The sequence below is a fragment of the Ceratotherium simum genome, chromosome 25 (assembly GCF_057802395.1).
Source record: "Ceratotherium simum simum isolate JZ-2026a chromosome 25, ASM5780239v1, whole genome shotgun sequence".
Lineage (NCBI taxonomy): Eukaryota > Metazoa > Chordata > Mammalia > Perissodactyla > Rhinocerotidae > Ceratotherium > Ceratotherium simum.
This window is the reverse complement of record NC_141924.1, coordinates 22,737,053-22,760,157: the sequence shown is the minus strand read 5'-3', so window position 1 is coordinate 22,760,157 and position 23,105 is coordinate 22,737,053. Positions and strand designations below refer to the sequence as shown.

Sequence of the window (23,105 nt, the reverse complement as noted above, 5' to 3'; positions counted from 1 at the left end):
GCTTCTAGGACATTGAAAGCTGAATAAGAACTGTCCTTTGAACAGAATCTGTTGGATGGTGTGAGATGGTGGGGTTCCCAGGTGCCAATGATTGCCATAAAAATAAACAGAAGACCCAGTCACATAAGAATGGCTCAAGGACATTTCAAACTTTTGAAAGTTCAAATGATCAGATTGTGTAAAACTATACTAGTCACCGTTTGAAAATGTGGTGCAATTTCATTAGATTTTTAGAAAATAAAATAGTATTTATGCCCCGAATTTAAAAATTATAATAGATCTATAAAGAAAATTTAAAAGGTCTCATTTATGGCATTCAAAATATCCTTATCCTTTTTGTGGAGAGTCAAGATTATAGGTAGGTAAAAAGAACTCACCAATCCTTTGAAGGCATAGATTATGTCTTCTTCAGCTGTATTACTCCCCATAGCACCTAACACAGTGCCTGGTACATGGTAAATATGGAATAAATGTTTTTTGAATGACATAATGAAAATTCATGTTCATTGCTGGTGCTTAGTATATGTAACTCTATTTTGTAAAAATTCATCCAAAATTTTTTACAATACTTAATTCTTACCCACATCCAAATGTCAAAAGTAAATACTACACGTCAACCTCCATATTTGGTGGCTTTTTTTTTTTTTTTTTTTTTGAGTCGGCAGAGTAATGGAGATGGAAATCTGTTTATGTGGCAGTTAAAATATGGGTTGAAATAAAGCAGGAAGGACTTGCTATTTGGTTAGAAAAATAAAATTGTTTCAAAATGACCAGCATTAAAGTTGGATTAAAAGAAAAATAAAAGTTCTACATGTAGGTTTGAGAAGCCAACTACTGACCTACATAGAAAAAGGAGAGCTTTGTAGTAGCTCTAGTCAAAAAGTGGCTGGGTCTGTTACTCTGGAGGGCAAAATGAGGACCAAAAAAGGAAACTTATAGGATGGCATATTTGGGGCTTAATTCAAGAAGTAATTTTCTAACACTAACAAGAAGTCTTCCGACAATGAGATCGAGTGCCTGTCTCAGGTGATAATGAACCTCTCATTATTATAGGAATTCAAAAAGAGTTTAGATGAACAGGCTTGAATCCTCATACAGAAAATTTCTGCATTGTATGGGAATGTATTAGTTGTCTTCTGAGGTTCTTATTTAAATCTTCTGAATCTATAGTACCATAGTTTATAATGTTCTAATTATTTCCTGTCTGCGTGTCTTGTCTTCCAACATAGTTTGTAAATTTTGTAAGTCAAAAAATATTTATAGTTCATCTTGCCCCTCCTATTGTTATGAATTGGTGAAAGAGAATGTTATACCAGGGTTTCTGAACAATAACACTATTGACATTTTGGGCCAGATAATTCTGTTGTGGGGGCATGTGTTCTATGCATTGTGGGATGTTTAGCAGCATCCCTGGCTTCCATTCACTAGATGTCAGTAGTAACCCCCCAGTTGCAACAGTCAAAAATGTCTGAAGACATTGCTCAATGTCTTCTGGAGGGCAAAATCACCCTATTGAAAACTATTCTCAATGATAGACTATTCAGTTAGAAGTACTATTAAAATATAGAGTTTCTCAAACTTGAGTTAAATGTGGGGAGCTTTCTTGGAGTCTCTAATGTTGATTCAAATTGCTTGAGTGTCTCTAATGTTGATTCAAATTGCTTTTATCAAATTCCTTATGCTATTTTTTTAATATAACAAAAGATTTCTATACAACAAAAGAACAAAAACAAATTTACAAAATTAAATACAAACAAAACCACAAAATCAATAAAATAATGGGCTGTTTAGATTACGTGGTTTTGTTGCTCAATACGTTACGGAAGCACAGGTTCTTTTGAGTTTGGTATGCCTATATCATATATCATATGAGGCCTCAGTTCCCCACTGCTTTTCCCTGTTCAAACTACTGGTTCATCCAAACCTTGGTTCATCTAGAACTCCATTTAGGCATCTTTGAGCTGAGTACATCACGTGCATATTAAGTTTACCTTTGCCATTTTCTCATAGCTCTTGACAAATAAATCATACTTTTGCTGTTAATGACACAAACAAAAATCGAGGGCGATTAGTTTGAATGGCAGTATAAGATGGTCACAGAGATGATCTAGAGAAAGCTATTATTAATTTTTAAAGACATCCATAAAGTAAAAATGTAAAAATAAATTTAATATGTGTAAAGGAATTAGAAAAAAGTCTGGTACATAGTCAAAACTCAATAAATGCCTATCATTGTTATTTTTATGGTCTTAGAACCTATTAACACAGAGTATAGAGGCCACGTAACTATTTTCTGCTCCTCTTGATAAATGTTGATACCCAACCCATTGTCAGTTCTTTGGCAAGACTTATTCTATTTGATATTGTCTCAAGTTACCAAAAGTCTCTCCAGCTTGTCTGTGTAGACCAGTGCTACTCAAAGTGCGGGCTCTGGGCCAGCAGGATCGTCATCACTTGGGAAGTTGTGCAAAATGCAAAAGGCTGTGCCTCAGACCTACTGAATCAGAATTTCTGGGAATGGGGCCCAAGAATCTGTGATTTAATAAGCCCTCCTTGCTAAAGTTTGAGAACTACTGGTATAAATCACATATAAATGCAGCTGAGGGGACTTATCTGGCCAAGCAGCTTGGTTGTGCATTGTGATTATGAAATTCTCAAGGGTAGGGATGCTGCTCTCTATTAGGTCATCAAAAGGAAAATTTTCAATAGATAAAAATGTAGACTAGAAAGGCACAGTCTAATCTAAGTCATGGTTCCTGCTTGGAGAGAAATAGAAAAGAACATGCATAGTTCGTTCCGAAAATCTAGTTCAAAAGAAAAATCTCATTATAAATACTTTTGAACTTACAAATCTCAGCGCCAATGACGTGCCAATTCTTATGGCAGGCATAACAAACATTTTCTCAGGTCCTTACAGCAACTGTGGAAAGTAGATATTACTGTGCCTATGTTAAAGGTGAGAAATATGCATATCATTTCAAAAAGAAGCTGAGATTTAGAGGCCAGTGCTAATAGCTTATGTGATGTATTTACCACACTTCAGTAGTAAACATTAATTCTCATACCTTATTCCCATTTTATAGATGAAGAGAGCGAAGCACAAGAGGTTAATCAACTTACTCAAGGCTTCCCAGCTAATAAGGGGTAGACCTTCAAATCTACAGCTTATAAATCTGACCCCAGAGCCTCTGTTATTAACCACTGGGCTACGATGCCTTTTATTGCTGTCCACTAAGTGATCATTCTACTCTTTGAGCTCTTTGTTCAAGACTAATATTGACTAATTCAGTGGCCAAAGGGAAAAAATCAAGTGCTCCATTTAGGTGTTAAGGTATCGGTATTGTCCAAGTCAAGGAAATAAACCCCTAAAGTCAGTAACCTGGGCTCTCTCACCTTACACATGACGCGATAGTGAATGCTGGTCCTCCTGAGAAGAATCCCGGGGCAGGGCAGGGAGAATAGAGTGAGACCAGTGTGTTGAGGTAGGATAACCCTAAGAAACACCGAGTCTAAAGGCAGGCAGGGGAAGAGAAGCCTATAAAGGACATAAAATAGAAGTCAGAGACAGGAGGCTACTGGGAAAGCACAGGTTACAGGAGACAAGGGGACAGATAAGTGGTTAAAAGAGAACTGATCCTCGAGAGAGTTCAGGAAGGAAAAGCTAGATCTGGATGTAGATACATTTTTAAAAGGATGAGAGTGCAAGGGAGGAGATGAGATGGAGCCAGGCAGAGCCCATGTTCTACAGCAGGGGATGGCAATTTTTTCCTGTAAAGAAATAGTAAATATTTTAGGTTTTGCACCAAGGCGGTCTTTGTTGCAATTAGGCAGCTCTGCAAACGCAGCCACATAAAGAAGGGGCATAGCTGTGGCTTTTTTTTTTTTTTTTTAATTTTTTGTTTATTGCAGTAACATTGTAAAAATTTCAGGTGTACATCATTATACTTCTGTTTCTGCATAGATTACATCATGTTCACCACCCAAATATTAGTTACAACCCATCACCACACACATGTACCCTCCCCCCTTCCCCTCTGGTAACCACCAATCCAATCTCTGTCCCTATGTGTTTGTTTATTGTTGTTATTATCTATTACTTAATGCAGGAAATCATACAGTATTTGACCTTCTCCCTCTGACTTATTTCACTTTGCATTATACCCTCAATGTCCATCCATGTTCTCACAAATGGCTGGATTTCATCGTTTCTTATGGCTGAGTAGTATTCTACTGTGTATATATACCACAGCTTCTTTATCCATTCGTCCCTTGATGGGCACTTAGGTTGCTTCCAAGTCTTGGCTATTGTGAATAATGCTGCAATGAACACAGGGGTGCATGTACCTTTACAAATTGGTGTTTTCAAGTTCTTTGGATAAATACCCAACAGTGGAATAGCTGGATCATATGGTAGTTCTATCCTTGATTTTTTCAGGAATCTCCATACTGTTTTCCATAATGGCTGCACCAGTTTGCACTCCCACCAGCAGTGTATGAGAGTTCCCTTCTCTCCACATCCTCTCCAACACTTGTTGTTTCCTGTCTTGTTAATTATAGCCATTCTGACGGGCGTGAGGTGATATCTCATTGTAGTTTTGATTTGCATTTCCCTGATAGTTAGTGATTTTGAACATCTTTTCATGTGTCTGTTGGCCATCTGTATATCTTCTTTGGAGAAATGTCTGTTCAGTTCTTTTAACTGTGGCTTTATTTAGCCTACAAAAATAGGCAGGAAAATAAAAAAGCACTCTGTGAGGCAAATTTGGCCCATGGGTCTAGCTGTAGTTTTCTGACCCCTGTTCTAGACCAATGACTCTTAAACGTCAGGATCAGAATTAACTGGAAGCTATGTACTGACAGAGGACAATACTCAGGCATGTGTGCAAGAGATGTAACCTTATTTTGTATAATTGGATTTAATTCAGTTTTAAAGGTGGAAACTTTATTTCATACAATTCATATTGTTCTACTCACTGCACCCCCCTCAAATTTTTTTTTTCTGGGGTTTTGTCTAAATTCCAGGATTACGTAGCATCGTGGAGAGATTGGGCACTGGGAGTGGGGCTCTGGTTCTCAGTACTGTTAACACAGTCCGGCATCTGCTGGGAGTTGTTCTCTCTGGTCTTCAGTCACCAGTGGGAAAGGTCTTTGAGGCTCCATCCTTGTGCCCTGAGCACACTCCTCCTTCTTGTCTGGCCCCACCTCCTTCCCTACAGCTCAGGTGGGTGGGTTCCTGATGCTGTTGCAGTGTCTGCACGGGAATGCCTGGCTGCCCACAGAAACCCACAGCCATTTCACCTGCTCCTATGCTAGGCTGGGTGCAGGGAACCCCGAGGACCTTTCCAGGCTCTCCCCCAGAAAGGATGCAAGAATCCCTCTGTTCTAGGATTCCTGAACAACATGGAGTTTCTATAATCTTTTAATGCACCCATCCCAGCACTCAGTCTGGGCATGGGCATGGGAGGGACAGAGCTCAGGACCTTCTCAGGTACTTAACGTGTCTTAGCTCTTTTCACTTCCTCTTTGATTGTCTGCCTTTCCCAACATGGGGAATTTTATTAGTGTCTGTGATTTTAGAGCTTAGACTTTAGTGACTGAAAAGCCAGTCATTAGTTCTTTTGTGCTTTTTATATGTTCTCTTGAGAAAACAAACGAAAATCATCCTAGCTTAATGAATGGGGAGGAGGTGCACAGAATAGGATGGAGTACAAACAAAAGAACCAGTGCCCCATGCCAGGGAGGCCTAGCAGGTTAACCAACTTGGTCCCCCCACCCCACACGCCTTGGATATCTGTACTTACCACATGCAAAATGAATTTCACTTTGGGGTTTAACAGGCATGCATTGAATCTAGGCTCTGCATTTCCTGGCTGAGTAAGCAAGTTACTTAATATATCAGTCAGAGTTCAGTGAAATAGAACAGAAACCAAAATTTCAAGCAGAAAGGAATTAATAGGAGAAGTTAGAAGGGCAGAGGAGCGGGTTCTATGCTGAGTCTCCAAGGGGATGTTCGGAGCCACACTGCAGAACTGGCCTGCCAGGACAGTTGTTACTCAAGAAAATGAAGAATCAGGAAGCTAACATAAGAACTGTTGGCTCAGGAAGCTTCCTTCACCGCAATCACTTGCTCTAGAGCCACAGCTTGCACGTATAAACGATGAATGATCTGTGTCTTGCCTCTCAACGTCCTTGAAGCTAGCAACTAGAAACCTAGATGCTGCCACATCAAAACTTGCCAGCAGAAACAACAGAGGCAATAAAAGCACAACTCTTGCCTGACTTCTACTTTCCAAATGTCTTACAAGGGCATATGTTTGGCAGAGCTTAATTCATATCCACAATGTTAGCTGCAAGGGAGTCTGGGAAAGGTTGTGTTCAAAGGTTGTGTTTTCTGCCTTTACAGTAGAGGATGCACACAGAGAGTAGGAGGAAGGGCAGAGGATATCCAGGTAGTTGATCCTTAGTTGATGGAATATTTAACTTCTCTGAGCCTCCAATCTGCAAAATAGGAATGATATCTATTTCACAGCGTCTTTATGAGGATTAAATTAGATTTTTATAAGTAAAGATTCTGGCAGCTCTCTTGCCATATGACTTCACTTCAGATCTCTCATAAATGTGATACTTTAAACACACACACACACAAGAACATTTTTTAAATGTTAAAAACAAAACAAAGATCGTAGTTAAACTTTTGACTTTGTTGGTCTCTATATCTGTTTCCATCAGAAATATTTTAATTTTTCTGAATGTTTTATTTGTTATAGGTATTTATGGCATCAATGAGAGAAATTTTGATTTTTTTTTTAAAGTCGTAACTGCAGAACACAAGCATAATGCAGAGTGACAATGACTGCCATTTGCTTGGTGCAAGATTAAATCGAGAGCTTTCTTTCCCCCTCAGTTATCAGTGAGCATATGGAAATGTGCTAATGTCTGAATGAATTTTGATTCAAACCTCAAATCTCAACTAACAAAACCGATCTGCATCTGACTGGATATTTCAAATGGTTGCATTTCCAAATAGGTCAGCGTCAGTCACATCCATCTTCATGCCAGGAGAGTCTGCAACTATCAGGGAGAGAATGGAGAATTCTTAAAAGGCGTTTTATGAGCAAGCGAATGACGCTACTGTCCTTTTGAACATATTTTTATATAAGATAGTGAACCAGCATTAGACTTAGTTCTGAAGTCTTAGAAAAGATTCCAGCATTATTGAATCTATTCTGGTGTATAAAATAGATTGAGTGTTTCCAGCGTGCCCTTTGTTTATGGGTCAGGGCTGAGGTGCCCTGACTTGCACACAAACTTACTGAAATCCCATTTGACTTTGAGATCTGATCTTATAAAATTTAGAAATGATCCTAATGAACTCTATAGGTCAAATTATCTTAAAGTGTGACACAAGGGGTGGGGGTTAAAGTATTTCATTGCCTTGGTAGCATTTTGTAATAAGTGTTATAAAAATCATGGGAGGAGTAGGACTCTGAGGGCAAACAATCTAGATTCCAACCCCAGCTGATTCTCTTCCCAGCTGTTTCAAGTTACTTAATGCCTCTGGGCTTCAGACTCCTCACTTGTAAAATGGAGATAATAATAAAGATGATGAGGAGGAGGGTGAGATGATGATGATGGTGATGATGATGACATTGATAGATAGATAACATACATCAAGTGATTATTATGTGCTGGCTTTATCTGGGGGCTTTACATGTACTAACTCATTTAATCTTCAGGACAACACTTTGAAGTAGGTATCCAGGGGATATTGGGAGAATTAGATAAGGTGATGTGTGGAAAGTAACTAAAATAGTACTTGCCAATGGTAAACCCTCAATAAATGTCCTCTCTTATTACTATTACCATTGGATTGTTGTGAAGAAAAAATGAGACTTTTTTTTTTAAAACATCTAGCTCTGTACACTTTAGTGCTCAATAAGCATTAGCTATTGTAATTTTTTGGATGAATTCTTATTATTTTATAATTGTTATTCTTCTGCTCATCCAGAAGAATAATTTGGATCATACACTATTTTCAAAACTATCTCTCTTTTATTAATTAATTAAGCCTCCAGCTCCTGCGGTTTTTAATTAGTTCAATTCTTTATTCAGCAAATATTATTAAGTACCAACTATATGCCAGGCACTACTCTGAGCATAGGAGATGCAGGTATGAACAAAACAGACAAAAGTCCTGCTCTTATAGTCACTATTTTAAAGCAAAGCAGGAAAACTTATTTTTTGTAAACGAAGTTTACATAACCGAGCTAAAATAGACAAAAACAGAAAACAGAAAAACAAAAAGATTAAAAAATATGAAAGCAATAAAATAATATCTAAAAGAACATACAGAAAAAATAAATAAAAAGATGATTTCCAATGGATAAAAATTGATATTTCAAATAAATATATAGCGATGATGCAAGACAAACCTAAGACAATAAAAATTAGATTTAAACTAGTAAAAACATTTAAACTAAATATAGAAGCAATATGTAAATATGTACATAGTGACTAAAAGAAACTCTAGTCGGTGTAAGCCTCCAGCTCCTGGGTGTTTGCCTACCTGGGAGTTTAAATGGCTTTTAAAGACACACAGGGCCAAGCTTCTGCAGAGCATCATTGGCCCTTCCCTCATCCTCCCAGCAGACACCCAAGAGGGTGTCAGTGGATTTTTGCTTTCAACTCCTTTAGACAACTTTATCACTTAAAAATGAATTATTTTATTAAAAATAAATATTTTTGTCAAAGCAATGAATAGACGTGATTCAAAAGTCAAATGGTAAAAAGGGCATATAATTGGGAAAGCCCCCTACCCCAACCCTCTCCACCCCAAGTCCTGCTCCCCTGAGGCAACCACTGATAACCATTTGTGTTTTTGCTCCTTGTATTTTGCATTTTTTATTGCATTCTATTCTTACACAATGTGGAATATTTTGCTATCAGTTGATATGCTCCTTGTCCAACTTTGAATTGGTCCTTTGAGAGTGAATGTCAGCCACAGTTTCACATGAATATCTTATTCCAGGGTTTCCAAGGTTGTGGTTATTAGTATCTTTTTGTCCTCATCTCAGAGCCATCTCCTCTCTGGATGCTTTTTATGGGTGCTGATCCAAGACTCACAGCATCTGTGAGACTCATCCCATTCCCAGGCTCTGGGGACGATCCCCCAACCTCTTTCCAGCTAAGCTGCCTCTGCTTCCCTCAACTTTAAAGCATTAACCTCCACCTCCATCACCTTTGAGATGATCCAATATAACTCTTGCAATGAGGGGTTGAAAACAAAAGCAAGGTTTTTGTTTTCATAGATAACTATGCAAGAGTCATCTTCATTTAGAGGTAAACAACTTCGGCTTTCGTCTTAGCGAGTGAACATAAAAAGAAGGCTACCCTCTTGGGATGGGAAAGAAAAGCAGAAAAAAAAAGCAATAGGAGCAAGAACAAAGCACACATGAATCACTTGATAAATTATCCTTTCGCATTACCATTCCTAAAACTGTTGGAAAAATGCACATTTATCGTCTCGAACAAATTGGGGAAGGTAATGACTCTCTGTTATGGGCTGGGCAATTCCCACCATAGACTCTTTATTTCATTTATCCTTATAATGGCTCCAAGAGATAGTATTATCATCTCCTTTTTCTTTTTTTTTCCTTCCCAGTGAGGAAGCTTAGCCCTGAGCTAATATCTGTTGCCAATCCTCCTTTCTTTGCTGAGGAAGATTGGCCCTGAGCTAAGGTCTGTGCTCGTCTTCCTCTATTTTAAATGTGGGACGCCTGCTACAGCATGGCTTGATAAGTGGTGTGTAGGTCCACGTCTGGGATCCGAACCTGCAAACCCTGGGCCACTGAAGTGGAGATCACGAACTAAACCACTACGCCACTGGGCTGGCCCCTATTATCTCCTTTTTGCAAACAAAGATACCAACACTCAGAAACTTGCCCAAGTCTCCCCACTATGAAAGAATGGACTAGAATTGGTACTCAAATCTGCAGGACTCTTGAGCTACACGTTTTCCTCTGTACCATCCTGCCCTTCATCTTGCTGTCAATGACATTTCAAAGACATTCAGCACTAAAGTACATGCAAGGAAAGCCAACATTTTAAAAGTCACTTCTGCGTGTGGGAAAAAGCACACTAACAAAGAAAAAAACAAACAAAGCCTAGATGATGGCAAATGCAAATCCATTGGTTGTTTGAAAGAATGGTCTCCTGGTGTCCTCCACCAATATACTTTCCAAAATCAGTAAACAACATACACTTGTGTACAAAATAGAACATCCTTTAATAACTAAGTAAGGTTGTCAGCCCCTTACACTTGTAGAAATGACAACCACCAGTCATATCATTTTTAAAAATAAAGAACAGTATCAAATATAGAAATGTTTATTTATATTTATGTATTTTATAGACAGGATCTTGTTTGTTAATTATCACACATTTTAACAAGATATGAGTAAAGGTGAAAATTTTTTTAAACTTCAAGTATGAATTTTAGTAAATATAAAGAAATATTATCTTCTTATTTTATTATTCTATAAATAAATGAATTAACAAAAATATTGTACTTTTATTCACTTGATGAAATCTGCCTAGCTTTGACAAGCAGAGGAAGTGAAAAAATTCACATTCTGTCAGGTAAATCTTATACTGACTTTTAATTTTGCTCAGGTTTTAGATGAGCTGTGTGTATAACCATTCTGGGAAATCTTAGGATACACATTGTCAGCTAATATAATATGCTTTGTTATTTCAAAATGTCAGATCCGTGTAAAGGAAAATTAAGTTCTAGCTTTTTAGTTGCAAAATAAAAACAATTTAAAAATTGGATATCTAAATAGTATTATTGATTAGGGAGAAAAATAAGGCATCTAAGTATCTTCATTTCTAATTGTGGTCCATATCAGCATTAAAAGATATAATTTGAGAAACTCAATTGAAAGATGCAGGGAGAGGCTAAGAAGCAAAGGTGTGTTTTGATTGGGAATCTATTTGAAGTTTAGAAACCTGTCCATCTCACAGGAAGGATGCTACACCATACAATCATGTTATTATTGAACATTTAATTTCTGACCTACCAAAGCTAATGACATACCTATTAATAGTATGTAGACTCTCTCCCTTCATTCATTCGAAAAATATTCATTGAGTGCCTGGTAGGTACAGGCACCATTCTTGACCCTAAGGGTATAGCAGTGAATAAAACAAAGTTTGACAAAAGAAAATTAAATGGGATTTGCTGATGGTTTAGATGTGGGATGGGAGAGAAAGAAGAGATAAAAATGACTCCAATGATGTTGGTCTGAGCAACAGGGAGACTGATGTGGGGTCTACTGAGATGGGAAAACTGGGGAGGAGCAGGATTGAGAGTGTAAAAGCAGAGGTTCCATTCTGGACAGGTGAAGTTTAAGGTGCCTTTGAGATATCCAAGAGGAGAAGATGAGTAGGAGGTCGGGTTCCTGCGTCTAGAGTTTGTGAAAGAGGCCTGGGCTGGAGAAATAATTTGAGAGGTATCAGTATATCAATGTGATTATATTGTATTTAAAGTCAAAGGGGTGGATGAGATTCCATAGGGTTTAGTTAGAGAAGAGGTCCAAGGACTAAACCCTGGGATACTGGAATATTTAGAGGTTGGGAAAGTCAGAAAGAATTAAAAAAGGAGAATGAGAAGGAGGGACCAATGAGGAAGAAGGAGAACAAAGAGAGTGGACTCGTGGAGGCCAATGGAAGAAAGTGACTCAAGAGAGAGGAAGCACTCAATTGTGTCAAACACCAAGGGCGTTCAGTGAAGGTGAGGACTGAGAATTGAAGCACAGGGGAGGGTCCTTTTCAGTGGCATGGTAGGGGTGAAAGCATGATTGGCATGGGTTCAAGAGAAAAAGGGAGGAGATTAAGCAGAGAAAGTGAATATGGACTACTCTTTCAAGAAGGTTTGCCATAAAGAGGAGCAGAGAAATAGGGCAATAGATGGAGGGGTTCAAGGGAGGTTTTTTTTTTTTTTTTAAAGTGGGATTGCCTTAGAAGACGACCATCTTTAATAAAAGGAAGGGAGGCAGATTATGTGGTGCAGAAAGATTTCGTGCTGGTGCAAGTGAGAATTCTCTTTTGATAGGTTCAATTTTCTCAATCAAATAAACTCAGTCATCAGCTGAGAGTCAGAGGTGGGGAAGTGGTGCTGGGAGATTGAAGAGAGAAGGAAAGTTGTAACCAAGTCTAGGAGAGTGGGAGAGGGCGCTGACTAGGGAGGTGATAGGATTGGGTGACAGCATGGAGGGCCCATCCCAGGTTTATTGTCAGGAATAAGTAAAACTGTTGGTGTGGTTGTGTTTCTTCATGACGTTTGGAAGCTACTCAAGTGTAGGCGTGGAGCAGGTAAAGAGTTGGGTTTAATCAAATTCAACCCAGAATCAAAAGAATTAATGCAGATAATTTTGCAAGGATATATACACTCACACACAGAGAATAAAAAGCAAATAAGATTGATTATCTCTGGGAAGGACAAGTGGGTGGCTTGGGAACGAATGTTTTACTCTACGTCCTTTTGTACCTATTGAGTTTCGAACCATGGGAAAGAATGAACTCTTCAAGAAATGATAAGATAATTTTAGATAGAGATAAGTGATGTAAAGAATGTAAAAAAGACCATGGGAAAGAGGTGGGTGGAGCACATGAAAGATAAGTGGTGATACTTGAGCTGACATAAATGAGGAGAGAGTTCTGTCTTCTTTATTATTATTGTTATTATCATCATTATTATTCATTACAGCTAACTACAATGTCTTTAGTTCTGAGCTTGAGTGAGAGGGGATTTATTTTTTGGTCATCCAAAATCATTAGGCAAAATAATCAAACTGACCTTTAGAAAAATTGTTAGGATTTATTATGTTCATTTACAGTGCTAAAATGAGGTAGATTTATTTTCTTTCCCAGTTCAGTTATGTGCTTGAGCTAATGAATAAATTAAGTATGTTTATCTTGATAAGAAAGATTTTTTTTAAATACACATTTTTTTTTATTTTAATTTTTTTATTTAATTTTTTTTTTTTTTGTGAGGAAGATCAGCCCTGAGCTAACTATCCATGTCAACCTCCCTCTTTTTGCTGAGGAAGACCGGCCCTGGACTAACATCTGTGCCCCTCTTCCTCCACTTTTATATGGGATGCTGCCGCAGCATGGCCTGACAACCAATGCGCTGGTGCGCATCTGGGATCGGAACCCGGGCTGCCAGCAGCGGAGCATGCGCACTTAACCACTATGCCACAGGGCCGGCCCCACGTGTTTTTATTTATTTTTTCTTCCAGTGTTATTGAGATATAACTGACATACAATCTGTATAAGTTTAAGGTGTGTGGCATAATGACTTGACAGACATATATATTGTGAAATGATTACCACAATAAGTTTAGTTAACATCCATCCATCATGATACTGTATGTATCCATAGAGTTACAAAAATTTTTTTTTCTTGTGATGAGAACTTTTAGGATCTACTCTCTTAGCAACTTTCAAATATACCATACAGCATTGTTAACTACAGTCATCATGTTGTCTATTACATCCCCAGTACTTATTTATCTTATACCTGAATGTTTGTACCTTTTGCATGAAAAAGATTTTAAAAACCACCAACCTGTAGCTTGTGCCAGTTAACTTATCAATACTATACCTTGCAATGTCTTACTCCTTGATCCTGCACCTTCTATTAATAAGTTAAGGCAAAAGAAAAAACAGACTCAGAGTTGCCTTTTAGGCAAACTCCCACAAAAGCCATTCCCAAATGACTCTAGACGAGAGAGTGATCTCATTCCGTAGCCTCTGAGACTCCGTGTTCACCTCTCTGAGGATGCTGTTGGTGTTTGTGCAGGCTGCTGTTAACAGTCAGGAGGGAGGACAAGACATGTAGTTGGATAGAGTGTTCCGGTCCTCGTCTTCTGGGCTTGGGGACTCCCTTTTCCTCCTGGGCATTGCCCTCCCTCCCTGGCTTATATTCATTGCTTGAGACTGCATGCAAATACTACTGCTTATCCATGGCTTAGCACAGGGGTTGGCAAACTTTTTCTGTAAAGGGCCAGATAGTCAATATTTTAAGCTTTGCGAGTATTAAGCAAAGTCTGTCACCACTATTGACTGCCACTGTAGTGCAAAAGCAGACATACGTGTAAATGAGTGAGCTTGGCTGTGTTCCAATACAACTTTATGGACACTGAGATTTGAATGTCGTATAATTTTCACATATCATGAAATATTATTCTTCTTTTGATTTTTTTCAACCATTAAAAAATGTAAATATCATCCTTACGTTGCAGGCCAGACAAAAATGGGCAGGGGGCCAAATTTGCCCTGCAGGCCATAGTTATCCACCTCCTGACTTAGCACAATGCTCCCTATAAATGCTTCTGTGCTGTCCACATCTTGTATCTGAACTTGGAACTTCCTTGTTTCTGAACTTGGAGATTCTTCTGCATCTGTCTTGGGCAATGTTTATTCATAAATTTACTTTGTTTTCTAGCTTTCAGAGGCTCACCAACATTTTTGATACACTGATGGAGTTGTATTCTAACTCTTATAGACTATGCTGTTCTAATTAACTTTTTTCTCATTTCATGGTATTTTTTTGACAGAAGGGAGTATAGAGGTTTGATGAATGCCCTTTCTCTACTAAGTTGTTTGCAGATTTGTCTACTTTGGAATGATATTAGGCAACTTCTAAAAATAGTTCAAAGTCAGTCCTTTTAAAATTAATTAAAGGAAAAAAATCAATAGAGATTGTAGTTGGTAAAAGCGTTGGAAAAATCAGGTAGACATTTTTTTTTTCTGGCTTTCCAAGAGATTAAGGGGAAAAAAGCCTTAAAATCAACGATTAGCAGCAACTAAATAGTCAACAATAGTTTTCATCAACTGTATCTCAAAAGTTTGAGGATTTGCCTTTTCAACAACAATAGTCTGAAACAGCTCCTGTTAGATGATCAGGTGTCTATTATCAAGTTCTAAAATTTCGGCAAGCAGCTCAAGAAGAGCTGAGATCCTAAAGACTAAGAATTGTGTGATGGAGACCAAAGCTTACTATTTTAGTATTGGCAGCCCTTCTCTCTAGTTTGTGCAAATTTGCAGCTTCCTAACAGTGAGACAGAGGTGGAAAAGACAGCTGGGGTGGGGGAGGGAGAGCAGAATGTTTTTGAAGAAGTTTTGGAGATAGAGAAGAAACTGTGGAGCACTTAACACGTGGTATGAGATTTGGGGAGATTAATAGCTAAGGACAATTTTTAAGAATGTAAGCTCCTTACTAGAAGGACAATATAATGTAGTGATTAAGAGCATAGAGTTTGGAACTGAGCCTATCAGGGTTCAAATCTGAGCTCTACCATTTACTATCTGTAAGACCTTGAGCAAACTACTTAATTTCTGTGTAATTCAGTCTCCTTATCTGTAAGAGGGAGATAATCGTAGAATCTAACTCATAGGACTGTTACGAATATTAAATGAATCGCCATATGCAAAGTGTTTAGAACAGTGCCTGATACAAAATAAGTCCTAGGTAAGTGGGTGGGGAGTCCTTTGTATTCTACAGTGTGCTGAGACAGACCTAAGGGCTGACTCTATTTAGATCGTTATTGGATGTAAACATCACTAGTTGCTTGGCACTGTGTGTTTGTTGCTATTTAAAGAGCATGAAGGGGGCTGGCAGGTGGCGCAAGCGGTTAAGTGCTCGCGCTCCGCTGCGGTGGCCCAGGGTTTCGCCGGTTCAGATCCCAGGTGCGCACCGACGCACTGCTTGGCAAGCCATGCTGTGGCGGCCTCCCATATAAAGTGGAGGAGGATGGGCGTGGATGTTAGCCCAGGGCCAGTCTTCCTCAGCAAAAAAAAGAGGAGGATTGGCAAATGTTAGCACAGGGCAGATCTCCTCACAAGATAAATAAATAAATAAATAAAAAAGCATGAAGACCCTTAAGGTTTTAAACAACGAATATTTTATTGATTTCAAAGTAATGGGCAGCCTACTGTCAGTCACTGGAGTCTGGTGTGTGCCTGTGCTTGTGCGTTTGTATGTGCGCGTATGTATACACATGCACATGTGTGTATATATGAGTTGGGACTAGGGTGTGGTATGTGGGTTCCTTCTCTATAAAGAAGCAGAAAAGCAGGATGTGTGATATTCGGCATATTTGATGGATCCATTTTAGCATTCTATAGCTATTTTCCTGCCACTCCAGGAACCAGCACCGCCCCCCCCCAGCTACACGTTCCTCAGATGGCAATGCCAGTCCTGTCTACTTATCTTTTATTACCAGGGAGCCTCTATTCCTCAGTGAATTTCCTTTCCATTCATTTTCCAATGACTTTTCTGATATGGGCATTGTTGAATATGCACAAGATAGAGGCAGAGGTATGTGTACGGATAGATTTGCATAAGTATAAATACAGTATATGTACTCATATTTAAGTGATATAATGATAATATTGTGTTGCCACCTCAGAATGAAAGCTAATTAATTCAGCTATTGAGATGATATTTTCTTTCTCAGTTAATACCAGAGTAAAAAAACCTGCAGAATTGTCCTACCACTGTTCCTTTGACTCATCTTAGAATAAGAAGTTCTATTTCTGTTAACTATTGAGCTATCAGTATCTATGACGGTTTTAGGGGAATTGTTTGTGGGCGGAGCGAAGGTTAGTAGGAAGATTGACTCAGGTAGGCTAAAGTGGTCATTGAGCTCAATGATTTGGTATCAGGAAAAAAATTCTTTTTTGCCTATAGTCTCTTTTTAAATGCATGCTTTGGTGTTTGCACTCCCAATATCAACATTGATCTGAAGCATAAAGTCTTTTTTAAAACTTTCTGTGGTTGAATTTGACATTTAGGAGAATGGTAAGATCTTTCCTATTGAAAGTTACACCAGCTGACAAGTTCACAAGCAAGTCTCTGACTTTCTTAACTTTGACATCTCTAACTTTTCCTTCAGCCTCCGCTTTCAGGTTTGGTTAGTTACAAAGTCTTAAATGTTCCTCCGTTTCCTCCTCCCTGTTCTCACCACCTCCCATCAGTTCAGGCATTTATCACCTCTTGGCTGGTAACAGTCTCCAGTCTCCCTGTTCCACCTTTCTTCATCTTGCACCAAGGATTCTTCCCAACATGCAGGTTAGGTCATACCCTCCCCTGCCAAAACCCTTTGATGACTTCTCTCTTTCTATACAGTAAAGACTCAGCTCCTTTGCTTGGTGTTCAAGGACATTTAACCGTATTCTGTCCCACTACATGCCATGACCCATCTCCCACTAATTCTCCCCATACTCTAACCTCCTATCAAGATGAATTATCTACCCTTCCTTGGAATTTCCATAACTCCCAGCCTTTGCTCATTTCCCAGAATGTCCTTCCTCCCTCGTAGTCCCTGTTTCAAAATCCTACTTGTTCTCCAAGGTCTAGCTTAAATGACACTTCCTTCATGAATTCTTCTCTGATTTCCCCTACTCAGAATTAATCAGGGCCATTCCCAGACCATTTAATGCCTTTTCCTCAACACACTTGTTTTCTATCTGTTGGGAAACTGTCATATTATATGTACTTTACTAAGACAATGTTTTATTACCTACTGCTGGAAAAATTGTCATAACCAATGTGTAAATCTCCATGTCTATGATGGAATTGCTGCCCCCTCTTTTGGCACAACCTTCACAAGCATATAGTGTAGCCCTGAAATGATCACTTTTTCATCTACATGCCAAAAATTTATTACTTAATTAGCTATCCTATCACTCTGTCTTCTATTATGCTGGGAATTTACCTCTTTGTCTTCTCACTAAGTTGGAAGCTCTGAGGACAAGAAATGTCTTATTCATCTTGGTATCTCCCAGGTCAGAGAATGCAGCTTTCAGAGAGTAGGTACTTAAATATTAAGTTATTCTACTCTCTTGTGACACAAGGGAGGCAATTATAGTTATAATATAGTGGTTAAGAGTGTGGGCTTTGGTGCATGACCGCCTATGTTTGAATCCTCCTAGTTCACTTATTAACCATATGATCATGGCCAAGTTATCCAACCTCTCGGTGTCTTTTTTTCTTCATCTATAATATAAGGATATATAATATTATCTTCATTATAAAATCAATTTGAAGAGTGGATAACTAAATGCAGGTAAAGTGGTTAGAACAACAGCTAGTGAGTGCTTAATAAGTGTTAGATATTATTCCAACAGGTTGTTAAAATAGGAAGGACTCTTACTGTCTCAATTTTGACAGAAGCACAAAGATGCTAACTACATTCCAAAGTGAGCATGTCTTGCAGTGGGCAGTGACGAACGAGTTAAATACCTCACCTACTTTGAGGGTATGAAGTGAGCAGGAGTTGGAAGTTATAGATCAGTCTTCAGAGATTTTGGAGCATGTGACTAGTGTGCTATGAATCTCACATCATCATTGCAAAGCAGTGGAGGTAGGGTGTGGGTGTCTCCCCCTGGGGGTCACCACTGGGAAGTATAGTACTTTTGTAAGAATTAGGAAAAGGTGTCCCCCCTTCCCCAGGTAAAATCTATATACTAAGGAGGCCCTGCTGCCCGAGGCGCAATGAAAGGGCCTTCAACAGCATCGCTTGAGGAGACTGGTATGTATCCCCTGAAGCTGAGGGGGATGAGAGACTTGCATCTGACTTTCACCTGAGAAGTTGAAAGATCAAGAGGAAGGGGGGCTGACTGCTTATGGATAAGTGGGAGAGAGTTCTCTGCCCCACAGTTTGTTGGACCAGAGAAAGCCCGCATGGGGTTATCTTAAGTCCATGCTGAGAGGGCCACATGGAGGGACCTTGGAGTCAAGAGGACGGAGGTGAATTGCCAAATTTCTAGATGCTGAAGAAGAAGAAACAAGCCATGGGCTAGAATAGAGATGTTTTTGGCCTCATCAAGGAATTGCAGAGAAAAGTATCCCAATGATGGGAGGAATTCTCTAAAGAACTCAACTCAAGGGAGAATCAGTTACAGAAACTTGCCGGGCATAAGCCAGCTTCTAACAACAGGCAAGTAAGTGCTTTCCTGTCGCTTCTTCCCTCACCTCCCACCATCCTCTCCTTATTCCCCACTCCACATTGACTCTGGAAGTATTAGGACCTGTGGGTCGCCAGATAGAGGGGAGAGAGTAGAGGTGGAGAGTGGAGAAAAGAAGAAGCAGAAAGGAAGCCAGTCACATCCCTCCCAGACTCTAGAACAGCTTAACTGTGGCAGGCTGCAGCTGTGGTTCCACCTTCTCAGGGGAGATGTTTGCTTTTAAATCACAGTTGGCATTTTTATTATTACACCAAACTGGGCATATTAAGTACTAAATTGAAACCTTGAATGTGACCTCTCCCCGTCTGCTTGGTAAACAGCAACTCATTTTCTAAGACTTAGCTCAACACTCACTTCCAAGTCTGACATTTTCATCCAGAACTGACCATTCTGCCCTAGTCCTCTGCCCTACCACAGCCCAGGAACACTGAATTTCACTTGTTTTGTTGTTTGCATGGCTTTGCCCTCAACCAGCCTATAAACTGTAAGAGAGCAGAGATGACTTATTTGCCTTTGTACCACCAACACATAGAGCTCACTGGCACATAATTTCCTCCCAATAAAGATGTAATGAAAGTAATCTAAGCAACAAACTAAGATTTTTCCTAAGAGAGGCTATTATTCAAACGTCTTTATTTTTGAGAGATAAATTAAAAACAGTAGCCTTCCTGAAGAGGCAGTGCAGTTGAAAGCACCTTTGTCACCAGGATGCTCAAGGATTGCCTGGGTGTTCTCCAGGAGTTCATGAGAAAATGCTCTGGCTTCTCTCAATCCTTATGTGTTTTCCCAAGTAGAAGTTGTTAGGAGCCTTTTTACTCCTTTCTGTATTTCTTCCATAGGTTTCTTCAGGAGAAGCATTACCAAAAATGCCGTGTACAAGTGTAAAAACGGGGGCAACTGTGTGATGGACATGTACATGCGAAGAAAGTGCCAAGAGTGTCGGCTAAGGAAATGCAAAGAGATGGGAATGTTGGCTGAATGTATGTATACAGGTATTTGCATCAAGCAATTAAATTCCACTAAAAATCTCTTAAGGAGGCAGATGTCAGGTAACTCATATGATTAGAATGGTACTTCACATACAAAGAAGGGATTTACTAAGCCATCTAAGTTCTTGAAAAGGGTAATGAGCCACTGAAATTGTCTGAACTGTCAGTTAAAGAGCATTTTATTCACCTGAAAGAAATGGACGTGTTTTGTTATTTATTGTTGCAATGAATTATACGCAGAATGAAGCGGCATTAACATACAGTTAAAATAATGTGTTTTAATAAGCTACCAAGAATGACAGTCTTTAACTTTCCTCCAAATTTGATTTAATATCCTTATGATTTGTTGTTTAATTAGCATAAAAATTCACAGTTGTGGGAAAAAATAAGAATGCTTTATAAGGTATAACTGCCTCTGAATTGTCTAAATAGAGTTTTAAACCAAGTCATTTTATTAAGAATCCTTCTCTTAGTGCAGCTTTGAATCAATTTGTATAGGTTTACACAGGAAATTAACTACTCCGAGTTTTAATATAATTTGGTCCTTTGATCTGATAAAGAGACACTGTATTAACTGCTGGCTTTGTGAGGAACCGTAATCTCCATTAAAAGTTGGATGCATTCTATTATATAACACAATTAATTTTTCATTCTGCAAACTCTACAGACCACTCAGATTATGAGATATGTCCTGTTCCTCCTCAAAACACAAATAGACAAACAAATGTCACCAAGGAGATGATACATTTAGGGAGGGAATGCCACATGAAATAAAAGCCTTTGGAAAGTGACTCCGGTTCTATTGTTCCCAAACTGTACAGGCAACTGGGATGGACTCAAAGAAATAATGTGTGCAGGAAGGGGAAAAATAGGTCAGTGTAAATAATCCAGTTCTGGGTGGATGAAAGTTTATAGTGGCTGATCACAATCTCCTCTCAGCATATGTGAAACAAGAGACTGTGGTAGAGGCGGCTGCTGGAATCCAATCTTGCAATGGAAACACTTACTTCGATACTGGGTAGTTCATGTTGCTCATCACTTAAATATGAACTTGTTTCAACTGAAGCACTGAGGATGTTTTTCATGACTCCATATACAAGAGTCTGTAATATTATTTATGAACACAGACTTGTCCAGTAACAGATGCAGAGCTTTCATAGGCTCTTATAAAATAAATTCCCTGGACAAAGAAATTGCTGGAACTTTGGTTCATTAACATTAAGAGAATAAGGAAGTTAAATGGGAATATGGAAGATGGTTCTACATTATATTTTATAGCTCTGTGTAAGTGTAAATTAATGATGATATTGTGTGATTACTCAGAAGAAAATTTCAAAGCCTCCTTGAGTTATTTTTGTTGTAATCTATGTTCTCAATAATTTATACGGTTCTGAAAATTAACACAATTTAAAAATTTTCCCTAAAGGATGTTGATTTTTATTTTATTCAACATGTTTACTTATGTGTTTAATATGAAATTGAATATATTTCTTATGGTACAGTTATGTAAACAGGGATGAAAAATAATAATACTACCATGTTTTGAAACATTAGCTTTCAAGGTCTCCTAGACCAGGAATAGAGAGAGTGTCACTCACCTTTTTATTGACTGAATACCTTGCATTTGTACAATGGTTTGGTATTACAAATCCTTTGTATAAAGCTCATTTTAAAAAATGATCTGATTATATTTAATTTACACAAAACTATGTTAAGATAGATATTCCCATTTTACAAATGAAGAAACTGAGACTCACGGAGGATAAATTTCTTGTTCAAGACCAAGTCTTAAAACGTCCGAAGGGCTAGAATTAGCTCTGTGTCTAGGAGCTAATTGCATAGGAGATCTTCTGAGCCAACTACACAGCAGCTGCCTGGTGACCACATACCCAACAGCACTTCCTGTGGTTGGTGAAGTCTCTATTTTTATTTTTTCAGGTTTGTTAACCGAAATTCAGTGTAAATCTAAACGACTGAGAAAAAACGTGAAGCAGCATGCAGATCAAGCCATTAATGAAGACAGTGAAGGACGGGACTTGCGACAAGTGACCTCGACAACTAAGTCATGCAGGGTAATAACATGCAATGGTGTCCGCCAAAGTCAGCAGCAGCTGATCTTCAGGGCTTGTAGTGATCTGGCTGGGAGGCTTTCAAATTCGAACCATTGCCATCAGCAGAATTTCATTTCAATTGTGCATTAATAAATGAGTTTCTTCTTAATCAAGAGAGTGATTCATGCTTCAGTGTAAGAATTCACATAATAGCAGTGTATAAAGTAAAAAAGTGAAAAATCTCCTTCTCCCTGGCTCCATTCCACTCCTACTACCCAGAAGTTACCAGTAATGTTTCGATGTATAAAATGGATTTTTCAAACTGAGTTTTGAGGACCAATTTTTTCTTGTTGTTGAGAAGGAAGGCTCAAACTGAGGAGGATGTGGATTCAATAGAGGCTTGTGGGTTAGTCCTTATCAATGGGTTAAACAAGGTGAATACACGTCTGTGGACCAATGGAGAAAGGCCCTTCCCACTGAAGTCACAAATTACTCAAGAAATCCTCTGAGCAACTTGGGACAAAATAGAGGAACATTATCTTGGGTGCTTAGCTAAACACGTTGTGTGAATGCATAGGACATGTGGAGGAATTTTAATTTGTCATTAGTTGAGAAACCAATAATCCATGATTGTTCAAGTCAAACCCTTCTCAATATTTATTTTACTACTGACAAAGAAACCTTCATTAACATTTAGTTTTTCAAATAATTTTATATAAAAGTTTTAATTTGCTTCATCAATAACACTTTGGTATTAGGAAGTAAAGAGTTGACACAATTATTCACTCTCTTCAAGAGATGGTAATAAAGGGAAAAGAGATGTTTGGGGTCTGAATTGTCCAGATTGATGACTCTCTACTTCAGGAGTCCACAAATTTTTTTCTCTGAAGGGCCATGTATATTAGGCTTCGGCCACAGAGTATCCATCACATTTACTCAAGTCTTCCATTTTAGTGTGATTAATATATAAACAAATGAGTGTGGTTTGTTCCAACAGATTTACAAAACCAGGTGGATTTGGTCCATGGGT

The 23,105-nt window shown here is 38.6% G+C and overlaps 1 protein-coding gene across 3 annotated transcripts in view; it reads left to right on the top strand.

Moving 5' to 3' along the window:
* NR1H4 (nuclear receptor subfamily 1 group H member 4) overlaps positions 1-23,105 on the top strand; it is a 61,567-nt gene that overhangs the window by 16,779 nt on the left and 21,683 nt on the right. Inside the window, exons 3-4 of one of the 3 annotated variants that reach the window (XM_014780288.2) lie at positions 19,875-20,027; positions 21,963-22,096. In XM_014780288.2, coding sequence (XP_014635774.1) covers positions 19,875-20,027; positions 21,963-22,096 — 287 coding nt within the window. The remainder of the gene's footprint in view (positions 1-19,874; positions 20,028-21,962; positions 22,097-23,105) is intronic. The other 2 variants (XM_087448590.1, XM_087448591.1) reach the window with 2 other exon arrangements.